At 46.7% G+C, this 27,341-nt stretch overlaps 2 protein-coding genes across 2 annotated transcripts in view; one reads left to right on the top strand and one right to left on the bottom strand.

The window, feature by feature from the left end:
- Positions 1 to 6,212, top strand: part of Zfyve1 (zinc finger FYVE-type containing 1) — a 67,137-nt gene extending 60,925 nt beyond the window's left edge. Inside the window, exon 13 of the mRNA XM_090344414.1 lies at positions 6,155 to 6,212. The gene's annotated coding sequence lies outside the window, so the exon portion shown is untranslated. The remainder of the gene's footprint in view (positions 1 to 6,154) is intronic.
- Positions 116 to 21,800, bottom strand: Dcaf4 (DDB1 and CUL4 associated factor 4). Its single transcript, XM_090344417.1, has 14 exons — positions 21,698 to 21,800; positions 15,632 to 15,731; positions 14,564 to 14,655; positions 14,016 to 14,173; positions 13,056 to 13,138; positions 11,894 to 11,996; positions 10,987 to 11,130; positions 9,635 to 9,684; positions 6,171 to 6,250; positions 4,700 to 4,798; positions 4,516 to 4,613; positions 3,324 to 3,497; positions 2,956 to 3,070; positions 116 to 1,014 (listed from the first exon to the last, which is right to left on the bottom strand). The coding sequence occupies exons 2-14, from the start codon at positions 15,721 to 15,723 to the stop codon at positions 821 to 823; spliced, it is 1,482 nt and encodes a 493-aa protein (XP_090200543.1). The 5' UTR covers positions 15,724 to 15,731; positions 21,698 to 21,800; the 3' UTR covers positions 116 to 820.
- Between the last annotated feature and the right edge of the window lie 5,541 nt (positions 21,801 to 27,341).

The following is a 27,341-nucleotide window of genomic DNA, read 5'->3' as shown; positions in this document are numbered from 1 at the left end:
AGATCTGTCTTGGAAGGGCTAACACTGACCAAGAAGCGTTGTACTCGTCAACTTGAAACCCCTTTGTACAACTACTTAATAATTAAAAAAGGAAAAGATCCATTTTGCTAGATATTGGTGGCTCATCTCTGTGGATCCTAGCTACTCAGGAGGCTAAGATCTGAGGATCAAGATTTGAAGCCAGCATTGGTAGAAAAGTCTATAAGGATCTTATCTCCAGTTAACCACCCAAAATTCTTAGGTATTGGTAAAAAAAACAAAACAAACAAAAACCAAGCAAAACCAAACCAAAACATCTCTCATTCCCCTTCTAATGAAAAGAAGAATCCTAGAAGTGAAGCAATACTGAGTTTAGGAAGGTCAAGCTTAATGATTCTAAATGGGAACTATGAATCTTTCCTGGGCTGAGGTGCAGAGTTACCTCTCCATCCCAGCTAGACAGAGCTGGGTCGTCTGGAACTCAAGCACAGAACACTCAAAAACAATCTTCTGGTCTCACTGGTAGGTTTCTCCAGTGAAGCAGCAGTATCTTCTGTAGACTCCAGTCCTTGGAAAACATCTTTGTTAATAAAGGAGGAGGAGCTACCCTGTGAAATTCAACTAGGAAAGGAATTAAGTACCTTTTATGAAAAGGGAACTTTTCAGCTCTCAGAGCCTATAATTTAATGGCAACACCTTCACTCAAGTTTTTCCATATGTAATACTTAGTTCCTGGCCCCCAGTGGCCAAAGGATAGGCATCTGTAGACAACCCACATCCTTTAGGAAATAAGCCGCACTTTCCCCTTACATCATACCCGTTCTCCTCCATATTGGCCCCTTTAGCTGTAGGAGAAACAGTACAGGTCTTGTCGCACAGCCATGAGCAATCCTGGGGCTCCCTGAGAGCCCCCAAGCCGAGAAGAGAAGGCCACACTAGGAATGTCAGCCTTGGAGATGGGATACGGGGAAGGAATGGTTCTAAGCAGCTGGGCATCATGGAGGCTCCAGATTCGCGTGTAGCAGTCCTGGCCCACTAAGGAAAAAGGAAAAAGTGGCAGGTTACATAAGACTGCAAAGGAATACTTAGGTATCCGTGTGTATGATGCCTCAGGGTCCCTCAGGCGGAAATGTGGGCCCAGCAAACGCGTTAGCAGAAAACTTCATGTGAACTTTCTAGAATCATCTTGCTTTAGCACTATAACTAGCTTGCAAGTATTCAGTGACATGACACTGCTTGGCTGACACTGTGGGTGGCTCTGCAGGGTCACAGGAGGGGATTGCTTCTCTTGGTGTCAAGGGCTGTTCAAGGAGTTTAGCCTACCAAGTCTCTGACAGGCAACCCATTTCTTTTTAATGAAATATTAATTAACTGATCTCTTAACTTCATTACAGCCTGAGGACAAATCAGACGTCTCTGCCCTGAGCTCTTTCTGGTTTATGAACTCAAAATTTGATGGGAGAAAGGAGGAGGAAAGAATGATAGGTAACACCTATCAGGATACTCATAAGCTGACATGCTGAATTGAAACCCTTTTGTACAATTATTTAATGGTGTTTTTGTTGTTGTTTCTTAAATTTTAAATTCAGCTGGGTGCTGGTGGCTTATGCCTATAATCCTAGTTACTCTGGAGGCTAAGATCTGAGGATCATGGTTCAAAACCAGCCTAGGGCATGAAATTCCTCATTGAGACTCTTATCTCCAATTAACCACCAGAAAACTGGAAGTGGCACTGTGGCTCAAATGCCTTAAGCTGAAGGGTTCAGGGATAGCACCCAGGCCGAGAGTTCAAGCCTCATGACTGACAAAAGAAAAGAAAAAGTTCATTCTAGCAGTTGAAGTCTTCAGGGCCTAGGTTCTGAGCAATAACAACAGGACAACATAGGTGGTGGCGGCCCGGATCTGGACCCGATGCATGCTCCTGTGGACTTCCAGGAGGAGGCTTGGCTTTTGACAGTCACTGCTTCACATTCCATCACTGGGTGACCGCTCATTGGTGCCATACCTCGGCTGAGGGCAACCTTGGTTTGCACAGCTGTAGCTAGTGGCCTGCCTACCTCTGCCTCTCAGTAATCCTTAGCTCATCTAGTACTGAGTGCACAGTGTTCTGAAATGAAAAGTGATGGGAAACAGATTTAGAAGAAGCTGAGCGCGCTGGGCATGGTGGCTCACGCCTGTAATCCTAGCTACTCAGGAGGCTGAAATCTGAGGATTGCGGTTCAGAGCCAGCCTGGGCACTAAAGTCTGTGAGATGCTTACCTCCAATAAACTACCAAAAAACTGGAAGTGGCACTGTGGCTCACAGAGTAGGGCAGTAGCGTTGAGCTGAAGAGCTCAGGGATAGGGCCCAGGCCTAGAGTTCAAGTCCAAAAAAAAGAAGCTAAATGCTAACAACGAAAACAATGGTCAGTCTGAGGAAGTTCTAACAGCCATGCTGCTTAGCCACAAGTTTCATGGGTAATCAGGACTTCCTGTCAGAAAATGAGCAGATTCGAGGCTTTATGAAAAGTTGGCATATGTAAAGGCAAGGGCAGGACGCTGATCTGTGCACCATACTCGTAGGGAATAGTCCAGAATCTGTGATCAGTAAACAACCTGGAACCCCGAACTCCTTTCAAGGAGGCTTAATGGCCAGGCAGTTGCTCCTGGTCCACAGAGTGTAGACAGTTAAGAGGCTAGCAATCAGATCTCTTAGACAAGGCAGTGAATGATGGAGGAGTGCTGACCTAAATGGTAGCTCCATCCCAGGGTATGTTCTATTCTTGAACTCACGTATTTCTAGGCGATGCTTGCACACTGACCTGGGTACAGGGCTGTCTAGCTACTGGCTGTTTACTAATCCATCCCTATGCCTCCTCTCCTCTTCTTGTTCTATTGTCTATCATCCTTATCGTTCAGGTCTAGTTTGAGGGACCTCTCTCCTGCTGAAGGGCTAGGGCCCTAGGAGAATGATAGGTGTCTCCCTTCCCCATGTACCTGCCACCAGGAGTCCTTCCTCCTCGTGCACATGCAGAGGCAGGTAGGCGTACTCGTTCACATGACCTTCGTATTCCCTAATACACTTATTGGTCCTCAGGTCCCACAGCTTGATCTGGGAAAAGCACAAATGGTTAATGGGGAGGGTTCAATGGGAACATGGCGGATACCAGATGTAAAGCTAGGTAAATGCACCCCTGAGCCTATGAAAATTAGTAATCTGAGACCCTTTCCTACTTCTGTCCAGGCTCGATAAAGCTCATGGGGGCAGTGGAGGAGTCTTATTACAAGGGTCTCTGGCAGAGCACCAATCCATGGCTGGGCCTGGTGGCCAGACTTTTGAGGTTGAGGAAATTTCTGTGTCCCACCTTTCCAGCCATGTCAGATGCCATCAGGCATTGCTCTTCCTGGAGGAGCTTGACAGAGGTCACTGCTGAATCATGGAACAGGCGGATGGCCTTCCAGCCCTTGCCTTGAGTTGGAGAACGTAGATCAATGGCAAAGATCTCCCCGGAACGGCAGCCATTAAACAGCAAAGGGGTCTGTGGAGGAAGAGGCAACTCAGTGCTCAGCTGTTACCACCTGCCTGAAGGTTGTCTTCCCAAAGACAAGCCTTCCCTTGCCTCCGCACCCTGGTGTGTTGGAGCTGAACCAGTGAGGTGTTTGGTTCTCAAATGGCATTAGAAGGTAGGGAGAGTCCTTGTGAGAGAGAAGAGACCTGAACCCCACATGTGCACCAGTGTCCTCTTTATGGGGAGTCCAAAGGTACTTAAGAGGTGGGCCTATTGTCCTTAAGGCTTCTTCCTAAGTGATGGCACCAGTTTCCACCATGTTGGGAAGGAGGAGGTGGCTGAGTGAGCCGCTCTGTGCTTGCCCAAAGCAGGTAGACAGACTCCTTCCTCTTCTTCACACTCTTAAGGACAGCATTTTCTACAGGGTTTACTGTAATGACCAGAATTTTCCTTTTTAAATGTATAAACTTGAAAGTTCCACATGAAACCAGTAAGTGGTATGAATGAGTGCTTAACTACCATGTTTTGCCTTTTGCAGTGTTGGGGTTGGAATGCTAGGCAAGAGCTCTACCCCGAGTTATTCCCCAGTCCCAGCTATGCACGCTAAAAATGGTCTGTCCTACTGGCTAGCCCAAATACTCAAGAACTGCTAACAACTCATTAAATAGGAAGCTGGTTAGCTGGGCACCGATGGCTTTGGAAGCTAAGATTTAAGGATCAAATTTTGAAGCCAGCTGGGGCAGGAAAGTTTGAGACTCTTCTCTCCAATGAACTACTAAAAAAGCCAGAAGGGGAGCTGTACTTCAAGAGGTAGAGAACCAATCTTGAGCAAAAAAAGCTCAGAGATAGTGCCCAGGCCCCCAGTTCAAGTCCCAGGACTGGTGCCAAAGAATAAAACAAAAACAAAAAGGAAGCTGGTGAATGCCAGCTTAGGAGCCAATTTCTACTCAGTTCAGTCATGCTCGCAAAGGTTAGGGATCTAATTTCACCTCAGCAAACTGTCTACCCTTAACAAGTTTCCTGTTATTCCCTTCCCAGCCCAACTAACCACAAGAGCAAACTGCTGAGCCAAGACATCGCTGTTGGTTCCATACGACCGGCGGTGTCCTGTCACCACATCAGTCAACAGCACCCTCCGTGACAAACCTAACAAGGACAGAGAGGGTTTAGTGACATCAGGGTCCCTGACAGCCTGGGGAAAGGGGCAGTTTGGGCTGGCAGCCACAGCTCACCGGTACTAAAGCAGTTATTAGCCTGGACATTCACACACCATGCGCAAGACCACGCACCAGGGATCCGGAAACTACAAAGCATTCCAGGCCGATCGGTACCTGTTGAAGACAACAGAGAAAGCAAAATACGGTTGTCCTCTGGGTCCAGACAACTGCTGTGGTTTAAAAAGTGAACTTGAGGCTGGGAGTTTGGCCTAGTGGTAGAATGCTTGCCTAGCATGCATGAAGATCTTGGCTCGATTCCTTGGTACCAGATACATAGGAAAAAGCCAGAAGTGGTGCTGTGGCTCAAGCGGTAGAGCTCTAGCCTGAGAAAACTCAAGGACAGTGCCCAGACCACGAGTCCAAGCCCAGGACTGGCAAAAATAAACAAACAAATAAAAAATAAAAAGTGAACCTAGGCCAGGAGGCAGTGGCTCACGCCTGTAATCCTAACTACTCAGGAGGCTGAGATCTGAGGATCAAGGTTCAAAAGCCAATCCAGGCGTGAAAGTCTGTGAGATTCTTATTTCCAATTAACCTCTAGAAAATGGGAAGTGGGACTTGGCTCAAGGGTAGGGCGGTAGCCTTGAGATGAAGAGCTCAGGGACAGCACACAGGCCCAGAGTTCAAGTCCCATGACCCACAAAAAAAAAAAAGGTTCTAGGGCTGGGAGTTTGGCCTAGTGGTTAAAGTGCTTGCCTAGCATGCATGAAGACCCGGGTTCAATTCCTTGGTACCACATACATAGAAAAAAAGCCAGAATTGGTGCTGTGGCTCAAGTGGTAGAGCTCTAGCCTTGAGAAAGCCCAACGACATTGCTCAAGCCCAGGACTGGCAAAAAAATAAAAAAAAGGTTCTGTAAGACAAAACAGACTATTCCTCAGCTCCAGTTTGCTCATCTGTGAAGTAGTGAGGACACATCCTGCTGGAACCCAGGCTATGAGTTCAATGCCCATATCCTCATCTGTCTGCACCTACTGAGGCATCAGTGTCATTTCCTAGAGGCTGGACAATGTGCAGGGCAGATGGGGCAGGAGCAGTGCTAGGCTTTGTGCCAGGCCTGTCTAGAGCCCATACTCTTAGAGCCCATCGATTTCATGGACTCAAGTTCTCTGAAAGGCTGAAAACAGAATATCCAGAATGCTACCAGGAAGGAGCTTTCAGCCAGATAGAAGCTAAGCATAGCCTGGTGCCTGCCAATACGGCAGGCACTTAATAGATGCCTTCTGAGTGATGGGTATATGTGTTGTACTGGTTGCACAAACACTTACAGTCTGCTCTGGCAGCTACTGTAACCCCCCAAAGAGATAAGAAGCAGGAAACACTAAAAGTGAATGTACCGATCCAGGCCCAGCTTAGGAGTACTCTAACAGCGCTGCTTAGCGTCTCTAGCCTCCAGTACCTATTCCCACCACACACATCAGCTCCTGGGAGACAGAGGAGACGATTCTCAAAGCACTGCTTTCTTTCCAGACGAAGGACCTCATACCTGGATGACTACTGACGAACAGCGATGCCGGGAGCAAGGTGACACAGCCTGGCGTCTCTGCAAGTCCCATGAGGCACAGCCTGGAAACAGCTGTTAAGGACAGTCAGGTACAGGTACAAGGCTTTCCACTGGGAGCAGGATGGGCATGAAAGGTACCCTTCAAAAAAAAAATGGCAAAACCTACAAAGTAGGACAGACAGAGGCATCCACCAAGCACTCTGTCCAGATCCAGCATGCTAACGCTGTCCATATTTAGCTCCAAATGTTCTTAAAGGAAAAGAATACAGTTAAACGAACCCTTCAGCCATTCCCCAATCTACTTTCCTTCTCCTCCACCCAGAGAGAATCGCTGTTCTCTAAGCCCTGTGTACTCTTTTAGGCGAGGCATGATAGAGTTCCATCTTTAAAACACCAGGCAGCCAGGTGCTGGTAGCTCATGTTTGTGAGCCTAGCTACTCAGAAGGCTGAGAGCTGAGATCTGAGGGTGGCTGTTTGAAGCCAGCCCAGGCAAAAAAAGTCATGAGACCCTTATTGCCAATAAACTACTCAAATCCAGAGGTGAAGCTGTGGAGACACAGCACTAGCCTTGAGCAAAAGAGCTCAGGGACAGGGTCCCGGCCCAGAGTTCAAGCCCCACAACTGACAAAAACAAGCAAGCAAATAAACAGTAAAGCTGGGATCTGGTGACTCATGCCTAAAATACCAGCTCTTTAGGAACACGAGATCTGAGGATTGCAGGTTAAAGCCAGCTTGGACAGGAAAGTCTGTCAGACTTGTCTCTAACTACCAGCAAAAAGAAATGGAGCTGTGGCCAAAGTGGTAGACTACCAGCCTTGAGTGAAAGAGCTAAAGCACAGTACCTCGATCCTGCGATCAAGCCCCAATACAAGCACCTATGTTATCAGTATCATCACCGTCCTCTTCCTCCTCCTCTTCATTATAAAGTAATACAACATCTGTAAGAGGCTCACAGAGTATTGATGCAGTAAAGCTTTTCTCCCTTCCTTCCTTCCTTCCTTCCTTCCTTATTCCCTCCTTCCCTCCCTCCCTCCCTCTCTCTCTCTCTTTCTATGGGAGAGGGGTGAGCAGGCTAGTACGTATAGGTAGGAAGATCACAGTCTGAGGCCAAAAGCTATTCTTCCACTTGAGGTATGGCTCAAATGTCAAAGAGTATCTGCCTAGGAAATGATCAAGACCAAGTGCCAAATGCCAATATTTAAAAAAACAAACAAAACACCAGGAGTTTGGCCTAGTGGTAGAGTGCTTGCCTAGCATACACGAAGACCCGGGTTCGATTCCTTGGTACCACACACATACATAGAAAAAAGCCAGAAATGGTGCTGAGGCTCAGGTAGGCTCTAGCCTTGAGAAAGTCCAAGGACAGTGCCCAGGTCCTGAACTCAAGCCCAGGACTGAGGGAAAAAAAAAAAACACAAAAAAGGTGGGGAGGGGGAAGAAATGACAAATTTCTTGTTGAACTCTTCTGTTTGGTGTAGCAACATTATCTGAACAGTATCAGAATGTCAGGCAGATACAACTATAGTTTATACAATACACATTGTTCTGTACTTTACATAAAACCTATGACTAAATTATTCATGTAGTTTAGAATTTTACTCAATTTATTAGAAAGAATATTGTAACATTTGTAAAGAAATGGAAAGATTTGGAAAAGTGGTATTAATGAGGCAAGCCAGACCCAGAGAAACAAATGTTGCATGGTTTCCTTCATTTGTGGTAGTTAGAATGTACCTATAAATCTAGAGGTTAACATGCTGGGAAAGGCTGGGATGCAACTGGATACAAATGAATTAACTGAAGTATACAGACTCTATGGAGAACTCAAACAATATAAGCCTTTAGAAAGACTAGATCAAATTCCAACAAAATCAACACCAGGAAATGGGTACATCCAAAGGGGAGGTGGTTAGTGGGGCAAAGGGGAGAGGGGTAAACACAAATGAAAGCAGGGAGGGGGAGAATGCAATTAAGAATTTATTGTATAAGCCGGATGGCTCACGCCTGTAATCCTAGCTACGCAAAAGGCTGAGATCTCAGGATCAAGGTTCAAAGCCAGCCAGGGCATAAAAGGATCCGCTACTCTTATCTCCAATTAATCACTAGAAAATGAGAAGTGAAGCTTGGCTCAAGGGTAGGCTGGTAGCTTGAACTGAAGAACTCAAGGACAATGCCCAGGCCCAGGGGTAGGGCAGTAGCCTTGAGCTGAAGAACTCAGGGGCAGCACCCAGGCTGAGTTCAAGCCCCATGACCCCACCCCCCCAAAAAAAATTCATTGTGTATATCACAAAATTAAGAAAAGTGAGGGCAGGGAAAAAAAGAAAAGTAGTGGAAAGGGGTCAAAGGGGATGAGAATGTTGGAATGGGTATTCATAAACTGCTTTGTTATATGGTACCTCCTTTGCACAACTACTTAAAAAAAAAAAAAAAGAGAAGAAGCAAACAACAAAAAAAGCCAGGCACGGTGCTGAACACTGGTAACAGCAGCTCTGTGGAAGCTAACAAGAATCGTAGTTCTAGGCCAGTCTGCACTAAATAGCCAGATAGTCTCATAAAACAAAACCGAACAAGCCAATCTAAAAAAGTCTTAAAGAAGATGGTTCATGCCTCTAATCGTAGCTACTCAGGAGGCTGAGATCTGAGGATTATGGTTCAAAGCCAGCCTGGGCAGCACTGTCCCTGAGCTCTTCAGGTCAAGGCTACCACCCTAACCCTTTAGCCACAGCCCCACTTCCAGTTTTCTGGTGGTTAATTGGAGATAAGAGTCTCAAGGACTTTTTAGTGCCTGGCTTTGAACTGTGATACTCAGATCTCAGTGTCCTGAGCAGCTAAGATTACAGGCCTGAGCTGCTGTGCCCAGCTCCTAAGACTCTTTCTTATCTCAATAAACTATTCAGAAAAAGCTGGAAGTGGTGCTGTGGCTCAGGTGGTAGAGTACTAACCTTGAGCACAGAAGGCTCAGGGTCGAGTCCAGTCCCTGAGTTCAAGCCCCAGGACATATATATCCAATTCAATTTTCATTTGCTGAAGACCAAAAAGTCCCAAGATTGAGCTATAGCACACAAGGCAAGTGCTATGTACAATGACAGTACACAGGACCAAGGGCTCACTATCATTAATTAGGGGAATGAACCCAGGATCAGGGTATTAATCCTTCTCACTGAAGTTCCAGCTCTCCCACAGGGTGAGAGTTGGGTCTGCTCAGTGACTGGTGCCCAAAGCTGTATGCCATTCTGGTAAAAGAGGCAGGCTCTATGGTACACTGCCTGGGCTCTAAGCCCTTCCTCATCACTTAGCCACAGAGTCCCACCTTCTACAGACAGTCATCACTAGACCCCACCTGCTCTCAGGAAAATCCTGTCTACCCAGCTGATTCCTAAGGGCAGCAACCCAGCCCTCAGCCACCAGATACCATCCGACAAAGACCTTAGCCTGCCAAAGGATACAGAATGTGGGAATCTGAGTGATTCAGTGAGGCCCAGCACATAGAGTTGACCTGCAGAGGAAGCATGTGGTAAGATGGAGAGGGCAGGCGGCAGCCAACTTGCACAGCATTGGCAAATTTCCTTCTTCAGGCCCCACCCCTCTGAAAATGGGCTGGAAAGGCTCATGGGAGACAGGAAGGAAGTAAACTCCAGGCCTCAGTCCCTCCAGACCAGGACCCAAACATGTCCTGCATCTTTTAGTTGTGGGGTTTGAACCTGGGGTCTGCACACTGCCCTTGAGACTCTTCATGCTCAAGGCTGGTGCTATAGCACTTGAGCCACAGCACCACTTCCAGTTTTTGAGTAGTTAATTGGAGATAAGAGTCTCATGGGGACTTTTCTGCCTGGGTTGGCGTCAAACCTAGATCCTCAGATCTCAGTCTCCTGAATAGCTAGGGTTATAGATGTGAGCCACCAGCACCTGGCAAGGGTGCACGTTCCTTTATTCACAATCGTTTTCAATGTGTATCCGTCTTGTGACTCCTATACCAACTGAACAGAAAGACATCATTTCTTCCAGATGTTGCTCAACTGCAACTATGTGCAACCAGCCAGTCTTGGGGCTTGATCTCAGGGCCTGGATGCTTTCCTTGTGCTTTTTTTTTTTTTTGCTCAAGGCTAGTGCTGTATCACCTGAAATCACAGCTCCACTGCTGACTTTTAGTGATTAGAGGGAGATAAAGAATCCATAGACCTTCTTACCTGGGCTGGCTTTGAACCATGATTTTCAAATCTTGGCCTTTTGAGTAGCTAGGATTACAGGTGTGAACTACTGGCATCTGGCACCCCTGCTGCAATTTAAAGGTGGTGCCATGGGGCTAGGTATGTGTGGGTCATGCTTATAATCCTAGTGACTCAGGAGGCTAAGAACTGAGGATTGTAGTTGGAAGCCAGCAAGGGCAGAGAAGTCTGTGGGACTCTTATCTCCGATTAACTTGCAAAAAGCTAATGTTTCAGCTCTTTGGTGGAAGTAGAAGAGCACCAGTCTTGAGCGCCCAGGCCCTGAGTTCAAGCTCTAGTACTAGCATACACACAAATTTATTACTGAAACCTTGTGGTGGTCACAGACTGACACACCATCTTGATGTATGGGAAGGACTCAATGTAGGTCTCTATCACTGCACCTCATGCTCCAGAACTCTGCCCCTTCAGATCTTTCCTGACGCTCCAGGAGGAGGCATGCCACCTCCAGTCCATCCCAGCCATCTCAGCTCACTTTCCCTTCCTGGGACCTTCCTCAATGTTCTTGCCTCTCCATGTTGGCCAGACTATTGCTGCATGCTCCAGGAATGGTGAGACATCAATCAATATACCTTCCGGTTGGTGAAGTAGAGGTTCTCGTGCATGTGCACCTCGAGCGTGGGCATCTTCAGGCCTCGCAGGTTGATGATGCCATACTTAGAGCCCCCGATTTTGACATCATTCACAGTGAAGAGCCGCTCACTGTTGGTATCAGCCTGGAGGAGGGAAGTGGACAGAAATCGCCCGTCCATCTCTCCTGGTCCCCACACTCTGTGTTTTTCTTTTGGGTGACAGATCTTTCCTGGGAGTGTGTTGATGACCCAGTGTGCCCCTACTTGGTGTCGTGATTGCTGGTAACGTGCACTCAGACACTGGCCAGTTCTAAGTAAAAGTGGAAGAGACCCTCCACTATCTACAAATGAAGAGATGGCATGCGCCTGCAGGCCTCAGCCACGGCTGTCAGGAACAGTGACTCAAGGGGATCATACTTTTGGAACTGGAGGTAAACTGGGGCTTCAGGCTTAGGTATCAATCGCTGTGCCTCAGTTTAGGAGGTATAGTTAGAAGCCCCAGCTTCCCCTGGGTACCTTTCCAGTTGCATAGGCAACACAGCCAAGGAAGAATTATTTTGTAGGTGTTCTCAACCAACATGTGCCTAGACTGAAGCTCTATGTTAAAGGAAAAAGAATACCAGCTCATTACTTTTGTATACGAAGCTAGAAGATCAGTTAAAATCATCAACACAAAAGTTGGGTGCACTGGTGCATGCCTACAATGCCAGTACTTAGGAGGCCAAGGGTTCGAGGCCAGCCCAGGCTATATAAAAGAAAATCAACGCACCACACAAACAGGGCACCTTGGGTTTCACTATCAGCTTCTATAAAGCCAGGTCTGATGACTGCCAGGAGGACAAAGCCACAAAACACTCAAGGATGGCAGCCACATGCCAACACCCACACATCTGTTGTTTTAACTCACCAGGATGAGGTTAAAGCGATCACTTGCCAAGGCAGAGGGATCTGAGCTCTGAATCTGGACCTTTTTCCTCTCCATACAGCTCACGCGCAACTCATGGGCTAACCTGCAAAGGGAAACACAGGGAGAGGGCATGGACACCACAGATGGACCCTAGGAGACAACTCAGAAGTGCACATCTAGGCCAGGAGTTCAAGGCCAGTGTGGGCAACTTAGCAACATCCTGTCTCATAAAAACGAACAAAAAGGCACTGCCCTTTTTCACTCCATCGCTATAGAACTTCCCAACAATGGAGCTCAGAAGAAGATACACAATAAATCTCAGTAAGACCTGGACAATCTTTTTTATAATCAATATGCTCTAGTAGAAAGCTTGCCCTGTAAGCCATAGTTCTAGACCATATGTTGCTTTACATTTTTCTTTTTTTGTGCCATTCCTGGGGCTTAAACTCAGTGCTCAAGCACTGTTCTTGGGCTTTCTCAAGGTTAAAGCTCTACCACTTGAGCCACAGAACCACTTCCAGCTTTTTCTATGTATGTGGTACCAAAAAATTGAACCCAGGTCTTTGTGCATGTTAGGCAAGTACTCTACCATTAGGCCAAACTCCCGGCCTCTGTTGCTTTACTTTGTTGTAATAGGATCTTATGCATGAGCCTTGGACTTCAGTCCTCCTATCTTTGCTTCCAAAGTGGCTGGGACTACGGGCATACACCATCATGCTCAACTTGTTTGTGTGAGTCAGCATCTTGCTAACTTTTTGCTTATACTGGCCTCAAATTGTGACCCTTCTATCTTCTGTCTTGGAAGTAGTTGGAAGTACATGTGTGTGCCACCACATCTAGTCCTTAGATATCTTAGATTATTTCACAAGTATTTTGATGAAGTTTGGTGCATACATATCCATTTCATCCCCTGATTTCTGGTGAGACTTCATTAGGGAGGAAGCAATCTCTTGGGAATGAAGTTCCATGAGAATCACTGAGTATACACCATGAATAATTTTGGCCTAAATCCCCTTTGGATGGTTTAAGTGGCAGAAGGAAGGAAATAGAGTCCTCCACTATGCAGCCCCTCATACAACGGTCTCTCCTGACTGGATTCTTGGAAATAAGGTTCAGGAAGGAACATTCACGAAGAACATGTAATAATGAGGCATAGTCTTACCGACAATAACTGGTGGCGTTGAGAAAACCCAGCTGGCTTTTTTGTAGGTAAGAAGATGCATTAAATCCCACTCTGGCTATTTTCTATATTAAAACAAAGCAAAACAAACCCCAGAAGGATTTAATGAAGATTAGCATGTGTTATAAGACAATAAAAGATGCTCAAATTCCACATGACCCAATGAAAGACCCAGACGTAGAAGGAGCAGCAATGACACACCCATCCATGATTTGCTGGCAGAAAGAACCCAACACAGAAGACACATGGGGCCTGGAGAACCCGTGTCACATCTCAGTCTCAACCTGTCAATGTAAAACGAAGCTGTGATTGCAGACAACCTGTTGCTCTGGTCCGTGTCACGCTCTCTATCCACCTTGAGTGACACTGAGCTTTTCCTTGCTTGTACTCTACAGTATAACTCAATATCTAAATCTCTGGCTTCAACACTGCTGCTTGAATCCAACCTCTGCATCTCCACACCAGCAACCTACCTCACTTTCTATTTAAACTCATCATTGCCAGGTACTAGTAGCTCATGCCTATAATCCTAGCTACATAGGAGGCTGAGATCTGAGAATCCAGTTTCAAGTCAGCCCAACAGCAAAGTCCACAGCGCTGGTATCTCCAATTAATCACCAAAAAGCTAGAAGTGGAGTGTATGTGGTTCAAGTGCCACAGTGCTAGCCTTGAGTGAATAAGGACAAGGGACAGCATCCAGGCCTTCAATGCAACTCCTATTACAAGCACAAGGACACAAACAAAACCCCCACACTGTTCATGAAATTCTACCATGCTGTCTGCCAGGGTCTCCTGAGGAAGGATGACATGGTAGCAGTTGTCTGGTGCTGACTGAAAACAGGGGTGTTAGCAGAGCATGCACTGTCCTTCTTAATTCTCCTCCTTGTCAGGGACCATCTGGACCTACATGTCCCCGGTGTCTACCTGGCACTTGCGGCCCACCTTTCTCTGCTTGTCGTCCTCCTCTAGCAGCTGCAGCCTCCTGCTCTCCATTTCCTTGTGGCGGATGCTCTCCTTTGTGAGGGGGTTGCAGTTGTTATGGCCAGGGAGCAAGCGGAAGTAGCGCTTCTTCTCAGAATCATAGTAAAACCCTGGGAGATCTTCAGTAAAAGCAATGATAAATAAGAACTTACCTCCTGACCACGTCTACACGAACCCACCTGGGAAGGAGCCGTGCTGGCTTCTCCATCCCCATTTATGGTTGCCTGTCTTTTCTGGGATTCAGGGCTGTACAAGAATGTTCACCACAACACTGGCCTAGGCCACCTGTGTCAGGATCATGGCTCTGAGCCGCCCCACACTGTCCTTTAGTGTTTGCATTGGCTCCTCAAATTCCCCCATGTCAGGGATGGGTTCTTGATGACTCCCAGCCTACCTGAAGAGTCATCTGGGGCCTGACTGAGGAAGAAGGGTAGCCTGATCAGCCAGGTGAGCTTTTATCTTCCCTGTAGGCTGGGTGGAGTCTTGCCTAGCAGAGCAGACAGCCTTACCTGACACAGAAGAATCTCCAGTGGAGCTGGACGAGGTTGATGGAGACTCCTCATCACCGCGGCCTGAACTCTGGGATGGCCCTGGAGTATTCCTGTGGACACAGTGTGGAGACTTTCACAGAAGAGTCAGAGTTCCCTGCCATTCAGGGCCAGGTGTTGGTTTCCCTCTCTTCTCACATGTCACATTAGCCTCCCCTCCGTATTGTTTCATGGAAGCATTTTTGTGAAGACTTGTTAGCATTTTCCAGATTAAAAGAACCCAAGTTATTTTGCCAATCAGAATTTCCTTAGCTGGGTTCATCTGTCAGCTTCATTCACCCAGCAGAAACAGGCATGGTGGATTCCATTCTTTTTTTTTTTTTTTGGTCGATTGTGGGGCTTGAACTCTGGGCCTGGGCACTGTTGCTAAGCTTTTCAGGTCAATGCTAGCTCTCTACTACTTGAGCCACAGCACTACTTCTGGTTTTCTGGCAGTTAATTGGAAATAAGAGTCTCATGGATTTCAGTGCCAGGGCTGGCTTTGAACCGTGATCCTCAGATCTCAGCCTCCTGAGAAGCTGGATTGTAGGCATGAGCCTATAATCATTCTTGATTAAATTCAGCAGTATGAGAGTTTAAATTTCTCCTGGCTAGCCAACCTTACAGATGGAGCAAGTGAGTCTCCAGGAATTTGCCCAGCAATAGGGGGACAGTGCCATGGCTAGGTAAATACTGGGTTTCTAAAGTCACCAGCACAAACAGCTTCTGTGGCAACTGCAGGCAGAAGCATATAGAGATAAACTAACACGTTCTTGTTATAGAATCGTGCCTGACAAAATACAGGTTTTTGTTTTGTTTTGTCAGTTACAGAGCTTGAGCTTGTGACCTGTGTGCTGTCCCTGAGCTCTTCTGCTCAAGGCTAATGCTCTACCACTTTCAGCCACAGCACTACCTCTGTTAGTCTGGTAGTTAACTGGAAATAAGTCTTGCCTCACATTCATGCTGAGGGGGCCCCAGTGACACATACAAGCCCTGATGATGCTGGGTGGGTTCTAAGCACAGCCTGCTCCCTATTCCTGGCACACTTGCCTTTCGCTAGAATTGTGTGGTCCTAACGCAGAGTTCTGCTGGTGGTTTCTCCTCCCATGTCGTCCCCTGCTTGGTCGGCTGCTTCTCTTCATTGTGGTACCTATAAGGGACAGATCATCATCACCACACACGTCATGTGTGTTCTTGCTTGTTTCTGGGCAGGGCAGTTCCATCCCACATTATCAAAACAAGTGATGCCTCCACTGCTTCTCAAATCCCTACTGGTACTTCTTTCTTTTTTGGGGGGTAGTGGTAAGGAGGGAGTTAGTTATGAGGCTTGAACTCAGGGCCTGGGCACTGTCCCTTGAGCTCTTCAGCTCAAGGCTAGTGCTGTACTATTTTGAGCCACAGTGTGGTGGTTAACTGGAGATAAAGAATCGCATGGACTTTCCTGGCTGGTCTGGCTTGGAACCGTGATCCCCAGACCTCAGCCTCCTGAGCTAGGACTACAGGTTGAGCCTGTGCTCAGTCCTTTGCAGACAAATTTGAGGGCTCCCATTCCTTAATTTAGCCTGTAAACACACATAGGTTCTTTTATCTATATGTGCTCTACTTCTAGGAAAAAAAAAAAAAAGAACAGAAACATTCTGCAAGAATGGTTTACAAGGGCTGGGAGTATGGCTGAGTGGTAGAGTACTTGCCTAGCATGCTTTTTTCCCCCCTGAGGGAAGATGCTCTATTCATTGAGCCACACCTCCATTTCTGGCTTTTTGGAAAGAAAGAATCACATGGCTTTCCTTCCCTAGACTGGCTTTGAACTGAGATCAGTCTCTTGAGTAGCTTGGACTTAAGCCATTGATACCCAGCTCTTCAGCTCAAGGCTAGCGCTCTAACACTTGAGCCACAGCACCATTCCAGTTTCCTGGTAGTTAAATGGAGATAAGAGTCTCATGGACTTTTGTGCCCAGGCTGGTTTTGAACCTGGATGTAGCTTAGCCTCCTGAGTAGCTAGGATTACAGGCGTGAGCCACCAGCGCCTGGCATATGTTGATCTTTATGAAACACTTAATCTTTACATCAACATGCCTTATCTATTTTAATACGTCTAGTGTTGCCCTTCTTGTGCCAGGTGGCTTTCAGACTAAAACAGCTCCCTTTGGCTGGGACATTAGTTACTCTTTGGGGAAGCTCAGTATGGTGTTCAGGAGCCACTGCTTGGAGAAAAGAGTAAAGCGATTCTGCTTTTGGATGGGGGCAGTAGTATTTAGAAGGGGAACGTGGCAAAAGAGCAAACTGCAACTAGATTGCAATTGTAGATGTTTCTAATTGTGGTGCTGGGAATTGAACTCAGCCATTGAACCCTGGTGCAAGTAAGCATCTGACCACTGAGCCATACACCAGTAACTTCACTGGCGAACCTTCTGGATGTGTGGGGGATGTGAAAAGAAGCAGCAGCACAGCAACTTCATGGTCGTAGGATGCCAGGGTTGGAGGCGGGCCTGTATGGTAGAGCCAGTGCAGAAGGGAGAAGAGGATATGGGGTAACACAAAGGGTGGGTGAGCTAAAAGCCAGATAGGGCAGCAAGCCTGGCACACATTTACACAACACTTGCATTGCTTGAGCTCGAGACTAACTTCTCCCCTTACCACTCTTCCCTCAGCCTCCAGTGTTCAAGAGACCCTTCCAAGCTGGGCGCTGGTGACACACACCTGTAATCCAAGTGTCTCAAAAGGTTGCTCTTGGAAGATCTTGGGTTGAAGCCAGCCCAGTCAGGAAAACCCTCAACATGTCTTCAGTTAGACAGAAAAAATGCTGTACTGGAAATGTGGCTTACTGGTACAGCACTAGCAAGAAAGCCCAACAAAAAAGTTCAGCAGAAGGAAAAGAAAAAAGAGAAAAAGTAGAGAGAGGGAGCAAAAGAGAAAGAAATTCTCTTACCCCAGACTCCTATAATTGGGACTAAAGACTGTGCCACAATAGAAGGCTTCAAAGTCATTTTAAAGTGAGGAGAATCATGACTTTGAAGTCAGCTTGGGCTAGGGAGCCTCCATTTAAGACTCTATATGGAGGGCCAGGAGTTTGGCCTAGTGGCAGAGTGCTTGCCTAGCATGCACGAAGACCTGGGTTCAATTCCTTGGTACCACATACACAGAAAAAGCCAGAAGTGGTGCTGAGGCTCAAGTGGTAGAGTTCTAGCCTTGAGAAAAATTCAAGGACAGTCCTCAGGCCCTGATGTTAAGCCCAGGACTGGCAAAAAAAAAAAAAAAAAAAAAAAAAAGACTATACGGAGGAGAGAGAAAGATGGAGGTCCTGGTGGAATGAGGAAGTGAGGAGGCATGGAAATGGGTCAGATGGAACACAGATATAAAAAAACTCAGGGTTCAAGCTGTAACCATGCCTGTGTGAAATTTAAACCATGAACCATCCAATCAACAGGTTCCACAAAACAGGGATAGCCAATCAAAAATAGTCTAACCAAGGACAGCCCTGTTTGCAGCTGCTATGCAAGCTGACTGCCTGGCTATGTCTCTCTTGTATGAGTCCTAAAGTTCCATGAGCTTATCTTCTAGCTTCCTATCACGCATGGTAAAAAATTTTTTTACCAGCCTGAGACCTTGAGGATCAGAACATCTACAAAACCCTGACTAAATGAAAAAAACAAAAACCAATAGAAGCATTCCAAATAAAGAGTTTGAGGACTAGAATCTTTTTAGAATTTGTTTAATATGAGCAGGGCACGAGTGGCTTGTACTGTAATCCTATCTACTCAGGAGGTTGCGATCTGAGGATCTTGGCTTAAAGCAAGATAATGGCAGGACAATTTGTGAGACTCTTAGCTCCATCTAACCACTAAAAAGGCCAGCAGTGGAGCTGTGGCCTTAAGCAAACAAAGCTCAGTGACAGTGCCTAGACCCTGAGTTCAAGTTCCAGAACTGTCACAAAAAAAGAAAAACAACGCTCAAGGAATCTGTTTAAAGGTAACCTTTTTTTCCCCAAGTGCAACGTAAGTTTATTCTTCATACCCACTGCCATCTCACACTAGATTTTTTTGTTAACATTCCAGATCATCCAGATTTCGCCCCCCACAAGTAGGAATTAGAGGCTCCCAGAATCCAACTGAGTTATTGTGATGCAAATTCTTTACAGCTATTTCTTTTGTGGTGCTGATCCAGGCCTAGCACAAAGTTCAAGTGTATTTCCCTTTCCACTCCTCACATGCAAGACCTACTAGATTGATGTTTCACCCTCCCCAGTGCAGGGATTACAGATGTGTATCATACTTGTGGCTTGAAGTCCACTATCTTAACTAGTTTTAGCTACAGCACACCCCCCCCAACCCCCCATTCCAGCCTTCCGGTCCAGATTGCGTCTTTGTAGAGGCTTGCTTCTTAATTTCATTGCCCTGCAGTTAGGCAGTGTTTCAAAGGTTCTGTGTGGTTTTAAGGTCCTGCAATTTCCCAAGCATGGGGCCTAGCCTCAGTACCTCCATATGGGCACTGGAGGGCTCCAGTGAATTGCTGGAAGCTGGAACCCACATTCTAGACACTGAAAGGCTAGTAAACAGCAAACCAGACCCACTGGAAGCACAGAGGAAGGGGGATGGGGGGAGGAGGAAGGGGGATGGGGGAGAAGAAAGGGGGATGGGGGAAGAGGAAGGGTGCTGATTCTAGGAGTAGATACTAAGCACAGCAGAGGTTTCTCAGTTGGAGGTCTAGGGGCCAGCTGCAGATTGTCAGGCTTACTTGGGAACCCTGGACTAGAGCAACAATCTACTTCTGAGACCCTGGGCCAGAAATTTTGTAGCAGTAATATATTCTGGAATTCGAGAGTAATGATAGTTATATAACCTTCCAAAAAAAATTTTTCTTTTTTTGGTCAGCTGTGTCCGGCCCTTGCAAACGTATTAAAAACTCCATTGTGCCGGATGCTGATGGCTCATGCCTGTAATACTTAGGAGGCTGAGATCTGAGGATTGCAGTTCAAAAGCTAGCCTGGGAAGGCAAATCTGTTGAGACTCATCTCCAATTAATCACAGAAAAAGCTGGAAATGGTGCTATAGCTCAAATGGTCAGGGGCTAGTCTTGAGCAAAAGGAGCAGGCCCTGAATTCAAGGTGGTGGGAGGGTGTAGAAACTCTATTGCACACTTAAATTTTTTTTTTTTTTTGTCATTCTTGGGCTTGGGCTCAGGGCCTGAACACTGTCCTTGGACTTTCTCAAGGCTAGTGCTCTACCACTTGAGCCTCAGCACCACTTCCGGCTTTTTTCTATGTATGTGCTACTGAGGAACGGAACCCAGGTATTCGTGCATGCTAGGCAAGCACTCTACCACTAGGACAAACTCCCAGCCCCAGTTTTTTTTTTTTTTTACGCCATATTGGGGCTTAACTGGGACTCGTTTGGCTTTTTCATTCAGGATTGATGCTCTACCAACCCGAGTCACGACTCCACTACTAGAATTTTTTTTTTTTTTTTTGCCAGTCCTGGGCTTGAGCTCAGGGCCTGAGCACTGTCCTTGGACTTTCTCAAGGCTAGAACTCTACCACTTGAGCCTCAGCACCACTTCTGGCTTTTTTCTATGTATGTGGTACCAAGGAATTGAACCCGGGCGTGTCTTGTACATGCTAGGCAAGCACTCTACCACTAAGCCAAACTGCCGGTCCACTACTGGAATTTTTGATGGTTAATTGGTAATAAAAAGTCTCATGCAGGCAGGGAGTTTGGCCTAGTGGTAGTGTGCTTGCCTAGCATGCACGAAGACCCGGGTTCGATTCCTCGGTACCACTGCATACTTTAAAAAGTGACTTTTATGTGTGTGTGAATTGTATCTTAAAGTTAATAAATAAGTTTATTACACTATACGACAAAGCGAGAATCAGCCTACATATCCGACAGGAAAATTCCACAACATCTAGAGCTTAGGGTCTCCTGTTCGGTAATACTTCAATATCATTGGCTGGCAGCCAAACTCAAAATGGCCCCCTCATACAAGATTTCCATACTTAAAAGTAGTACATCCACACGTGGACCAATACGGACATCACCAGTTAAAATTCTTCTACTTAGTGTGTTAATATCGCAATAAACACTCCAGGCGTTGTACTGATGTCCACACTGAGCTGGTGTTTTAACCTGGTCTCACAAACTGGAAACTGAGGCATATACAGAAGTATATGTATGTAAGCAGCATATACACAAACTTACAATTACTGGAAGAACTCACATATTCCATTCCAGCTACCCATACCTCTGGGCCTGTCTACTCACAGGTCACCATCTCAACTACTACTAGACATTTATTTATTTATTTATTTATCTATTTATTTATTTTTGCCAGTCGTGGGGCTTGAGCTCAGGGCCTGAGCAGTGTCCTTGGATTTTCTCAAGGCTAGAGCTCTACCACTTGAGCCATAGCACCACTTCCAGCTTTTTTCTATGCATGTGGTACCTAGGAATCGAAACCGGGTCTACGTGCATGCTAGGCAGGCACTCTACCACTAGGCCAAACTCCCAGCCCCTGGGCTTTTATTTTTAATTAAAACTTTAAAAAATTAAGTATCAGTATCGGGGATTGAACTCAAGGCCTTGCTTAAGGCACGCCCCCTTCTCTCTAGGGGTATTTAAAAACCAGCCCTTGGGGCAAGAAGCTGTTCACCACTTTTCCCTCCGATTTGCTCCCCAGGCTCATTTACAAGACCTCCGAGGTGTGTGCGTGAGTAGGAGCACGGTCCTTAGTCACTGGGGAGACCACGAGGACCCCAGGACGCGGAACTGGAAAGCTTGCCCTTAGGGCACGCAGTCAGGGCACGCAGTCTTCCCCTGCCAGATGGAGGGTTGAGGCCTCTGACATTACATATTGGATATGTAAACGCTCCTTGGGACCGACGCCGCACGGCGACATCGGGGTCCTGTTTCCTTGGGTCTACTATGGGAGAGGATCCGACCCGCAAAGCAGGCCCGGCTCCGCGCCCCCGCAAAGACTGCTACGGCCCACCCGCGCCCTCCTCCCTCCTGGCCTTCCTCGGGCCATCCCCGGTTCCGATCGCACTTCAGCTCCGCAGAGGACCAGAGGCAGCCCTCGGACCGGCGCCTATTGGCACCCAGTCCCTAGGATCAGCACGTGTACCTGGTTAGTTCGTCCTCTCGGCTCCCTGCTTCACAGCTCAGCTGAAATGCAGGCCAGGCGTGCCAGGACCCGGAAAGACCGAACTTGTAGCTTCAACCAATAGGTGAGTCCGTTTTTGTGTTGTCGCAGCTGATAGGGCTACGGCGGACGGCTCTGCCTTCTCATTGGATGGAGAATCAATCTGTGGACGTCAATAAGGAAGATCTTACGGAGAGGGCGGGGCTTGGGGATTCCGCCTGTCCCTAGCTCTGACAAGTCTGGGCCCAGGTGCGCGGAGGGGGCGGGTCAGAGTGCTCGGAGGGGCGTGGCTCAGATCGTTGTGGGGCGGGGCCGAGCGCACCGGCGGGTGGGGCGGGGCGGGGCGGGTGCTGTGCGGTGCGCTCCAGAGCCAGGTAATCGCAGCTCAAACCATACCTAAGGCCAAGAGTTAACATTTAAATTTGGGGGGAAGAGGAGAAATTAGGGTAAAGAAGTCTCTTGAGATGAGAGAGAGCTAAAAGAGTGGGTAGGAGCCTCTTGGCTGAGGCTGCTGAGCTGTACATTGCCTGTACTGAACTGGACCTAGAACGAGTTGTTTCCTACTTGTAGCGTGACCTTGGTGAAACTTTTCTCTGTGTCTTCTGCTGTAGGCTGATGTAATGTGCTGATGTCCTTGCCAGCCCAGTTTGTTCCTACAGATTGTGCAGTGCCTGTTCCAAGCATTAGCTGACAGCCCTGAGAGCCCTTTACTAGGAAAATGGAAGCCTGTGATAGACACTTGGTCACAAGTGAGTTTAGTGAGGATGGCTAGGTTCAAATAGTCCCGGCTTGATGAGGACATTATCCAGTGCCCTGTTAACCCAGGCCTCTGTGAATGGCTGGACCTGTTAGAAATTTGGTGGTGGGATTTACCAATGGCACTCCTGACCAAGAGCAGTTTATAGATGGGAATAGCTAGATGAAAGGACAGCTTCTGGAAGCTGAGCTGCCCTAAAGAGGAGGCAGAGAGCGAAGTTCAGTGCAGACCAAACAAGGCTGGGCTTGTGCCAGCAGTGGTTTGAGCTGGTGGGGGTCACCTTGTCTTGGAAGCAAGCTGGCAAGTAGCTGGAAAAGTAGTTGGGGCTTTGTAAGCTGAGGCCTCAGAGGCAGGTTATGAGTAGCAGCAGGAGGTGCTGAAGGTTAAGAAATAGAGTGTGACAACTAGATTTTTGCTTTGGGAATGTTACCTGGGTGGGAACAACAGCCCTTTGGGAAAGGCAAGCAGCTCTGAAGGGGGTTGCAGCCATGTAGAAGGGTAGATGGGATACAATTCAGGGGGAGATTCAACAGAACAGGAGCCTGTGCTAAAGAGCTGGGATCCCTGGAGAAATCCAGGCAGCCACTCAATGAATTCTAGAGCATTGAAAAGCTGCAGGAGCGTAGTGAGTAGGCACTAGACATGCCTCAGAGTCCTGTGGCCAACCCACAATACACGAAGGAAACTTGGCCTCAGCCCTGTCATGTGGCTTCTCAGCTCCGTTTTCTCACAGGTGAAATGAGGATAAGCTACTGTGGACAGAGCAGCACCTCACCCTGTCTAGCTTTGTCGGAACACCTATCATGAATCTGGAATCTGGCTTCTCGTCTGATGGCATATATCACCCCAAAAGAAAAAGAAGTACTTCTTTTATCCCTTTCAAATTCTTCAGGATTTGAAGGCAAGGCAAAGACAGTTTTTTTCCCCTTTGAAATGGGATCTAGAATGAATCTACATTAAATTTGTCTACATATAAATAAAGAATTTTCTGGTCCTTATCTTTCACCAGCTATTTCCAAGTCCTTTCATAGCCTCATTCTTTTAATTAAAGTAACCCAGCAAGGTATGTACTATTGATATCATTGCCTTATTGATGAATGACAGGTGATAGAACTTGAGCGAGGTCACATTTAGCACTGGAGTGGTGGAGCTGGGACTCAAACTCTGGCAGTGTGTTTCCTGAATTTGCTCTCAAGAAAAATCTATAACAATGACAATGAGAGTTGGGGGATATGCCAGCGCGCTATAAAATATTTGTAACTTCATATAATGGGAAAGGGCTAGTTTTCCTAACATACACAATAAGGATACATAACACATAGACACACATACGTATACAAATAACAATATACAATAAATACTTCTACAAATAAACAGATAGAAAATGAGCAATGACTACAAATAGTATATGGGGAGGGATAAAGTATAGGTATGCTGGTTTGTGCCTAGAGGCTGACATAGACTTTTTTTTTTGCCAGTCCTGGGACTTGAACTCAGGATCTGGGTACTCTCCCTGAGCTTCTTTTGCTCTAGCTAGTGCTTTACCACTTGAGCCACAGCTCTATTTCTGGATTTTTTTTGGTAGTTAATTAGAGATAAAAGTCGTACTGATTTTCTTGTCTGGATTTGGACCGAGATCCTCATACCTCAGCCTCCTGAGTAGCTAGGATTAGAAGTATGAGCCTCTGGTGTCCAGCTGCTGCTTTTCCTCCTCCTCCTTCTTTCTTGTGCCAATATCGGTGCTTGAACTCAGGGCCTTAGTACTGTTCCATAGCTTTTTTTTTTTTTTTTTTTTCCTAAAGGCTGGAGCTCTTCTACTTGAGCTATAGCCCCATTTCTGCCTTTGTCATTTCTTTCTGGCCTGTCATTGGCTTCAAACTGCAACCCTCGTGTCTCAGATTGCATCCTCCCTAAGTAGCTAGGATTACAGGTGGGGGCCGCTGGTTTCTACTTTAGACTGCTTTCTTGCTATCAGTAGCTAGGATTACAGGTGGGGGCCGCTGGTTTCTACTTTAGACTGCTTTCTTGCTATCGTTTTAGTCATTCTGCCACAGTGAGGTATGTATGTGGATCATTAGAAACATGGGAAGACCCTTTCTTGGATACAAGAACAAAGCCATTTGCAAGGTTTGGAACCAACATTGTGCTTCTATTTGGAGAATTCCTCAAGTGATTTAAAACACCATTTTCCCCCTCTGTGAAGCATTTACAGGCTTGGGCTGTCTTCCCAGAATGGTGGAGACTAGAGAGTGAGGAGGTGAATGTGGAAGACTCCCTGGTGTTGGCAGCTTTCATTTCTTCCACAAGAAAAGGGAACAGTGGAAGGAGGTTGTTTTCCCAGACTGACTTTATCAGTGTCAACAGCTTTCGAGAAACATAAAAAGCAATAGTAGAGAGGAAGGGAACAATCCTGTAGCATCAAAGCAGGGCGAAAGATGGAGGCATGTATTTATTCCAAGTTTCCCTGTTTTTTTCTGCATTTGAATATCTGTTCAATGCTTCTGTTTAATTTCTGTTTAACGGGAGGGATTGCCCAAAGGAGACAGGGACCAGAGGGAGAGAGTGGGGAAGTCTTGGGTCAGTGTAGCTTTAGAAAACTGGTATGCGCATGTGCCTGGAGGTCCAACTGTCTGCTGGGAACGCTGCTCCTGACTCTGGGAGAGGTCCCAGCACACTGGATCGTCTTTCCGTTGTGTTGTGTTTTCTGGAATCGCATATGTAAAATCAGGTAAACCAAGTTGGCTAAAATAAGGAGCCTCCTCAGCCTGTGGGAACAAGTACCTCTTCCCATTCTATCTCTCCTGTGAATCAGCATTGACATGTTTACTGTTCTCATAAAATCTAGTTCTTCTGTCCCAGAATGACTGCCTGGTCCTGTTACACATTGAAAAATGTAAAGCTGGGCTCTGGTAGCTCCTGTCTATAATCCTAGCTAGCTAGGAGACTGAGATCTGAGAGCCAGCCTGGGCAGAAAACTTTGTGAGACTTTTACCTCTAACCAGCAAGTAGCCAGAAGTGGAGCAATGACTTAAAAGTGGTACAAATTCAGCCTTGAACCAAAAAGCTAATTGAGTGAGGCACTTGTGGCTCCTATCTGTAATCCTAGCTCCTCGGGAGGCTGAGATCTGAGGATCATGATGTGAGGCCAGCCTGGAATAGTGCCCAAGCCCTAAGTTCAGTCAAGTCCCAGTACTGATACCCCCCCCCAAATAATAATAAAAATAAAAGAGAGCAAAGAGAGACACTGAGCTAAACTGGATAAATGAGACCACTTCTTTTTAAGAATTTTGCCTACTAGATTGAAGATACTTCATGGACAATCTAGAGATTAAGACAGTGTCCTGTGGTGCCTGCTGTCCTGTGTTCCAATTCCTGTTTCTTCAGTTTACCTGTGGGTCCTGGGCCATGTTACCTGGCTGAGCCTCAGATTTCCATCTGAAAGATGAGGATAGGAAGGGCTCCACTGCAGGGTGAGGTTGTCTACCAGGGACAGTGCTCTCTTCTGGGAGTTCCCTGAAAGAGAATCCAGTTGTCCCTTTCTCCATCAGCATGGCCAAAGCCCAGCAGCTTAGCTGTTCCCTTGGAGAAAAAAGCTGGGAAGGTTAAAAAACAATGGCAGAGGATGCATTTTAGGCTTGGTCTCCAACCCCCTCCCCTCAGAGGCAGTTCCTTCTCCTAAGGCTCAGATTGAGCCAGGGCCTCTCTACTGTGGAAGCTTTTGTCATCTCTTATGCGTGGTGGAGATTTTAGCCCAGAAGGCTTTCTTTCCACGGGAGATTTTAGCCCAGAAGGCTTTCTTTCCACGGGAGGCTTCTCCTGCTCCTCTGTGGACAGTGTCTGATGGTGAGGTGGGCTCATTTTCTAGAACCAAGTAACCATGCTCCTACCAGTCCCATTGTGCTAGTAGCACAGTTAATGAGCTGCTGTGTTGCTCATGGCTGCAAGAGTCATTAGGGAAGCTGGGCAGAGTCCTGTTTATTAGCAGGGGAGGTGTGGGAGGCAGAGAAAGCACAGCTGGGCCCCCAGCCCCCAGCAGTTCGTGCAGTACAGGCAGCCAAAGCAATCAGTCTCAGACTCTCCAAGTCAGGACAGAAATTCCAAGAGGGAGAAAACTGGGTGAGATACAGGGCTTGCGCGCTCTCTCTCGTTCTCTCTCTCTCTCTTTCTTTCTTTTCTTGGTGCTGCTCCTGGTCTTCAGTACAGGGCTTGAGCACCATCCCTAAGCCTTTTTTTTTTTCTCCATTAGGTTGCATTTCAGGTGTGCATTATTATACTCTAATCAGAATAACCCTCTCTTGTTTTCTTTCCCTAGCTCCCTATTGATCAGCCGCTTTCATTGAGATTCCTTATGCCATCTTCAGACATAGGGTGATTCATTTCAAAATAAATTTCAACTATCTTGTTCTTTTTCCTTTTCCCCTGATTCTTGTCCCCTTAAATAGTGGTATAGTTAGAATCATGTTCTGTCTGTCTACCTGTATATCTGTCTACTTATCTATGAAAATGTGTATGCTTTAAATCTAGCTTCTCCAAATAAGTGAAATGTAGGGCCGGGAGTTTGGCCTAGTGGTAGAGTGCTTGCCTAGCATGCACGAAGACCCGGGTTCAATTCCTCAGTACCACATACATAGAAAAAAGCCAGAAATGGTGCTGTGGCTCAAGTGGTAGAGCTCTAACCTTGAGAAAATCCAAGGACAGTGCTCAGGCCCTGAGCTCAAGCCCACGACTGGCAAAAAAAAAAAAAAAAAAGTGAAATGTAATATTTGGCCTTTTGAACCCAGCCTGCCTTGCTCAACATAATAGTCTCTAATTCCATCCATTTTCCTGCTGATGACGCCATTTTCTTTCTTTCTTTCTTTCTTCTTTCAT

Source organism: Megascapheus bottae, chromosome 14 (genome assembly GCF_031878675.1).
Source record: "Megascapheus bottae isolate mThoBot1 chromosome 14, mThoBot2.hap1, whole genome shotgun sequence".
In the NCBI taxonomy this organism is placed as follows: domain Eukaryota; kingdom Metazoa; phylum Chordata; class Mammalia; order Rodentia; family Geomyidae; genus Megascapheus; species Megascapheus bottae.
This window is presented reverse-complemented; position numbering and strand designations above follow the sequence as displayed.

Coding starts and splice junctions, on each gene's coding strand:
- Dcaf4 (XM_090344417.1), bottom strand. CDS start 15,723: ATGAAGAGAAGCAGCCGACCAAGCAGGGGACGACATGGGAGGAGAAAC. Junction 13,139..14,015: donor AGGACGACAAGCAGAGAAAG/GTGGGCCGCAAG, acceptor GTTTTAATATAG/AAAATAGCCAGAGTGGGATT. Junction 11,997..13,055: donor AACGCCACCAGTTATTGTCG/GTAAGACTATGC, acceptor TTCCCTTTGCAG/GTTAGCCCATGAGTTGCGCG.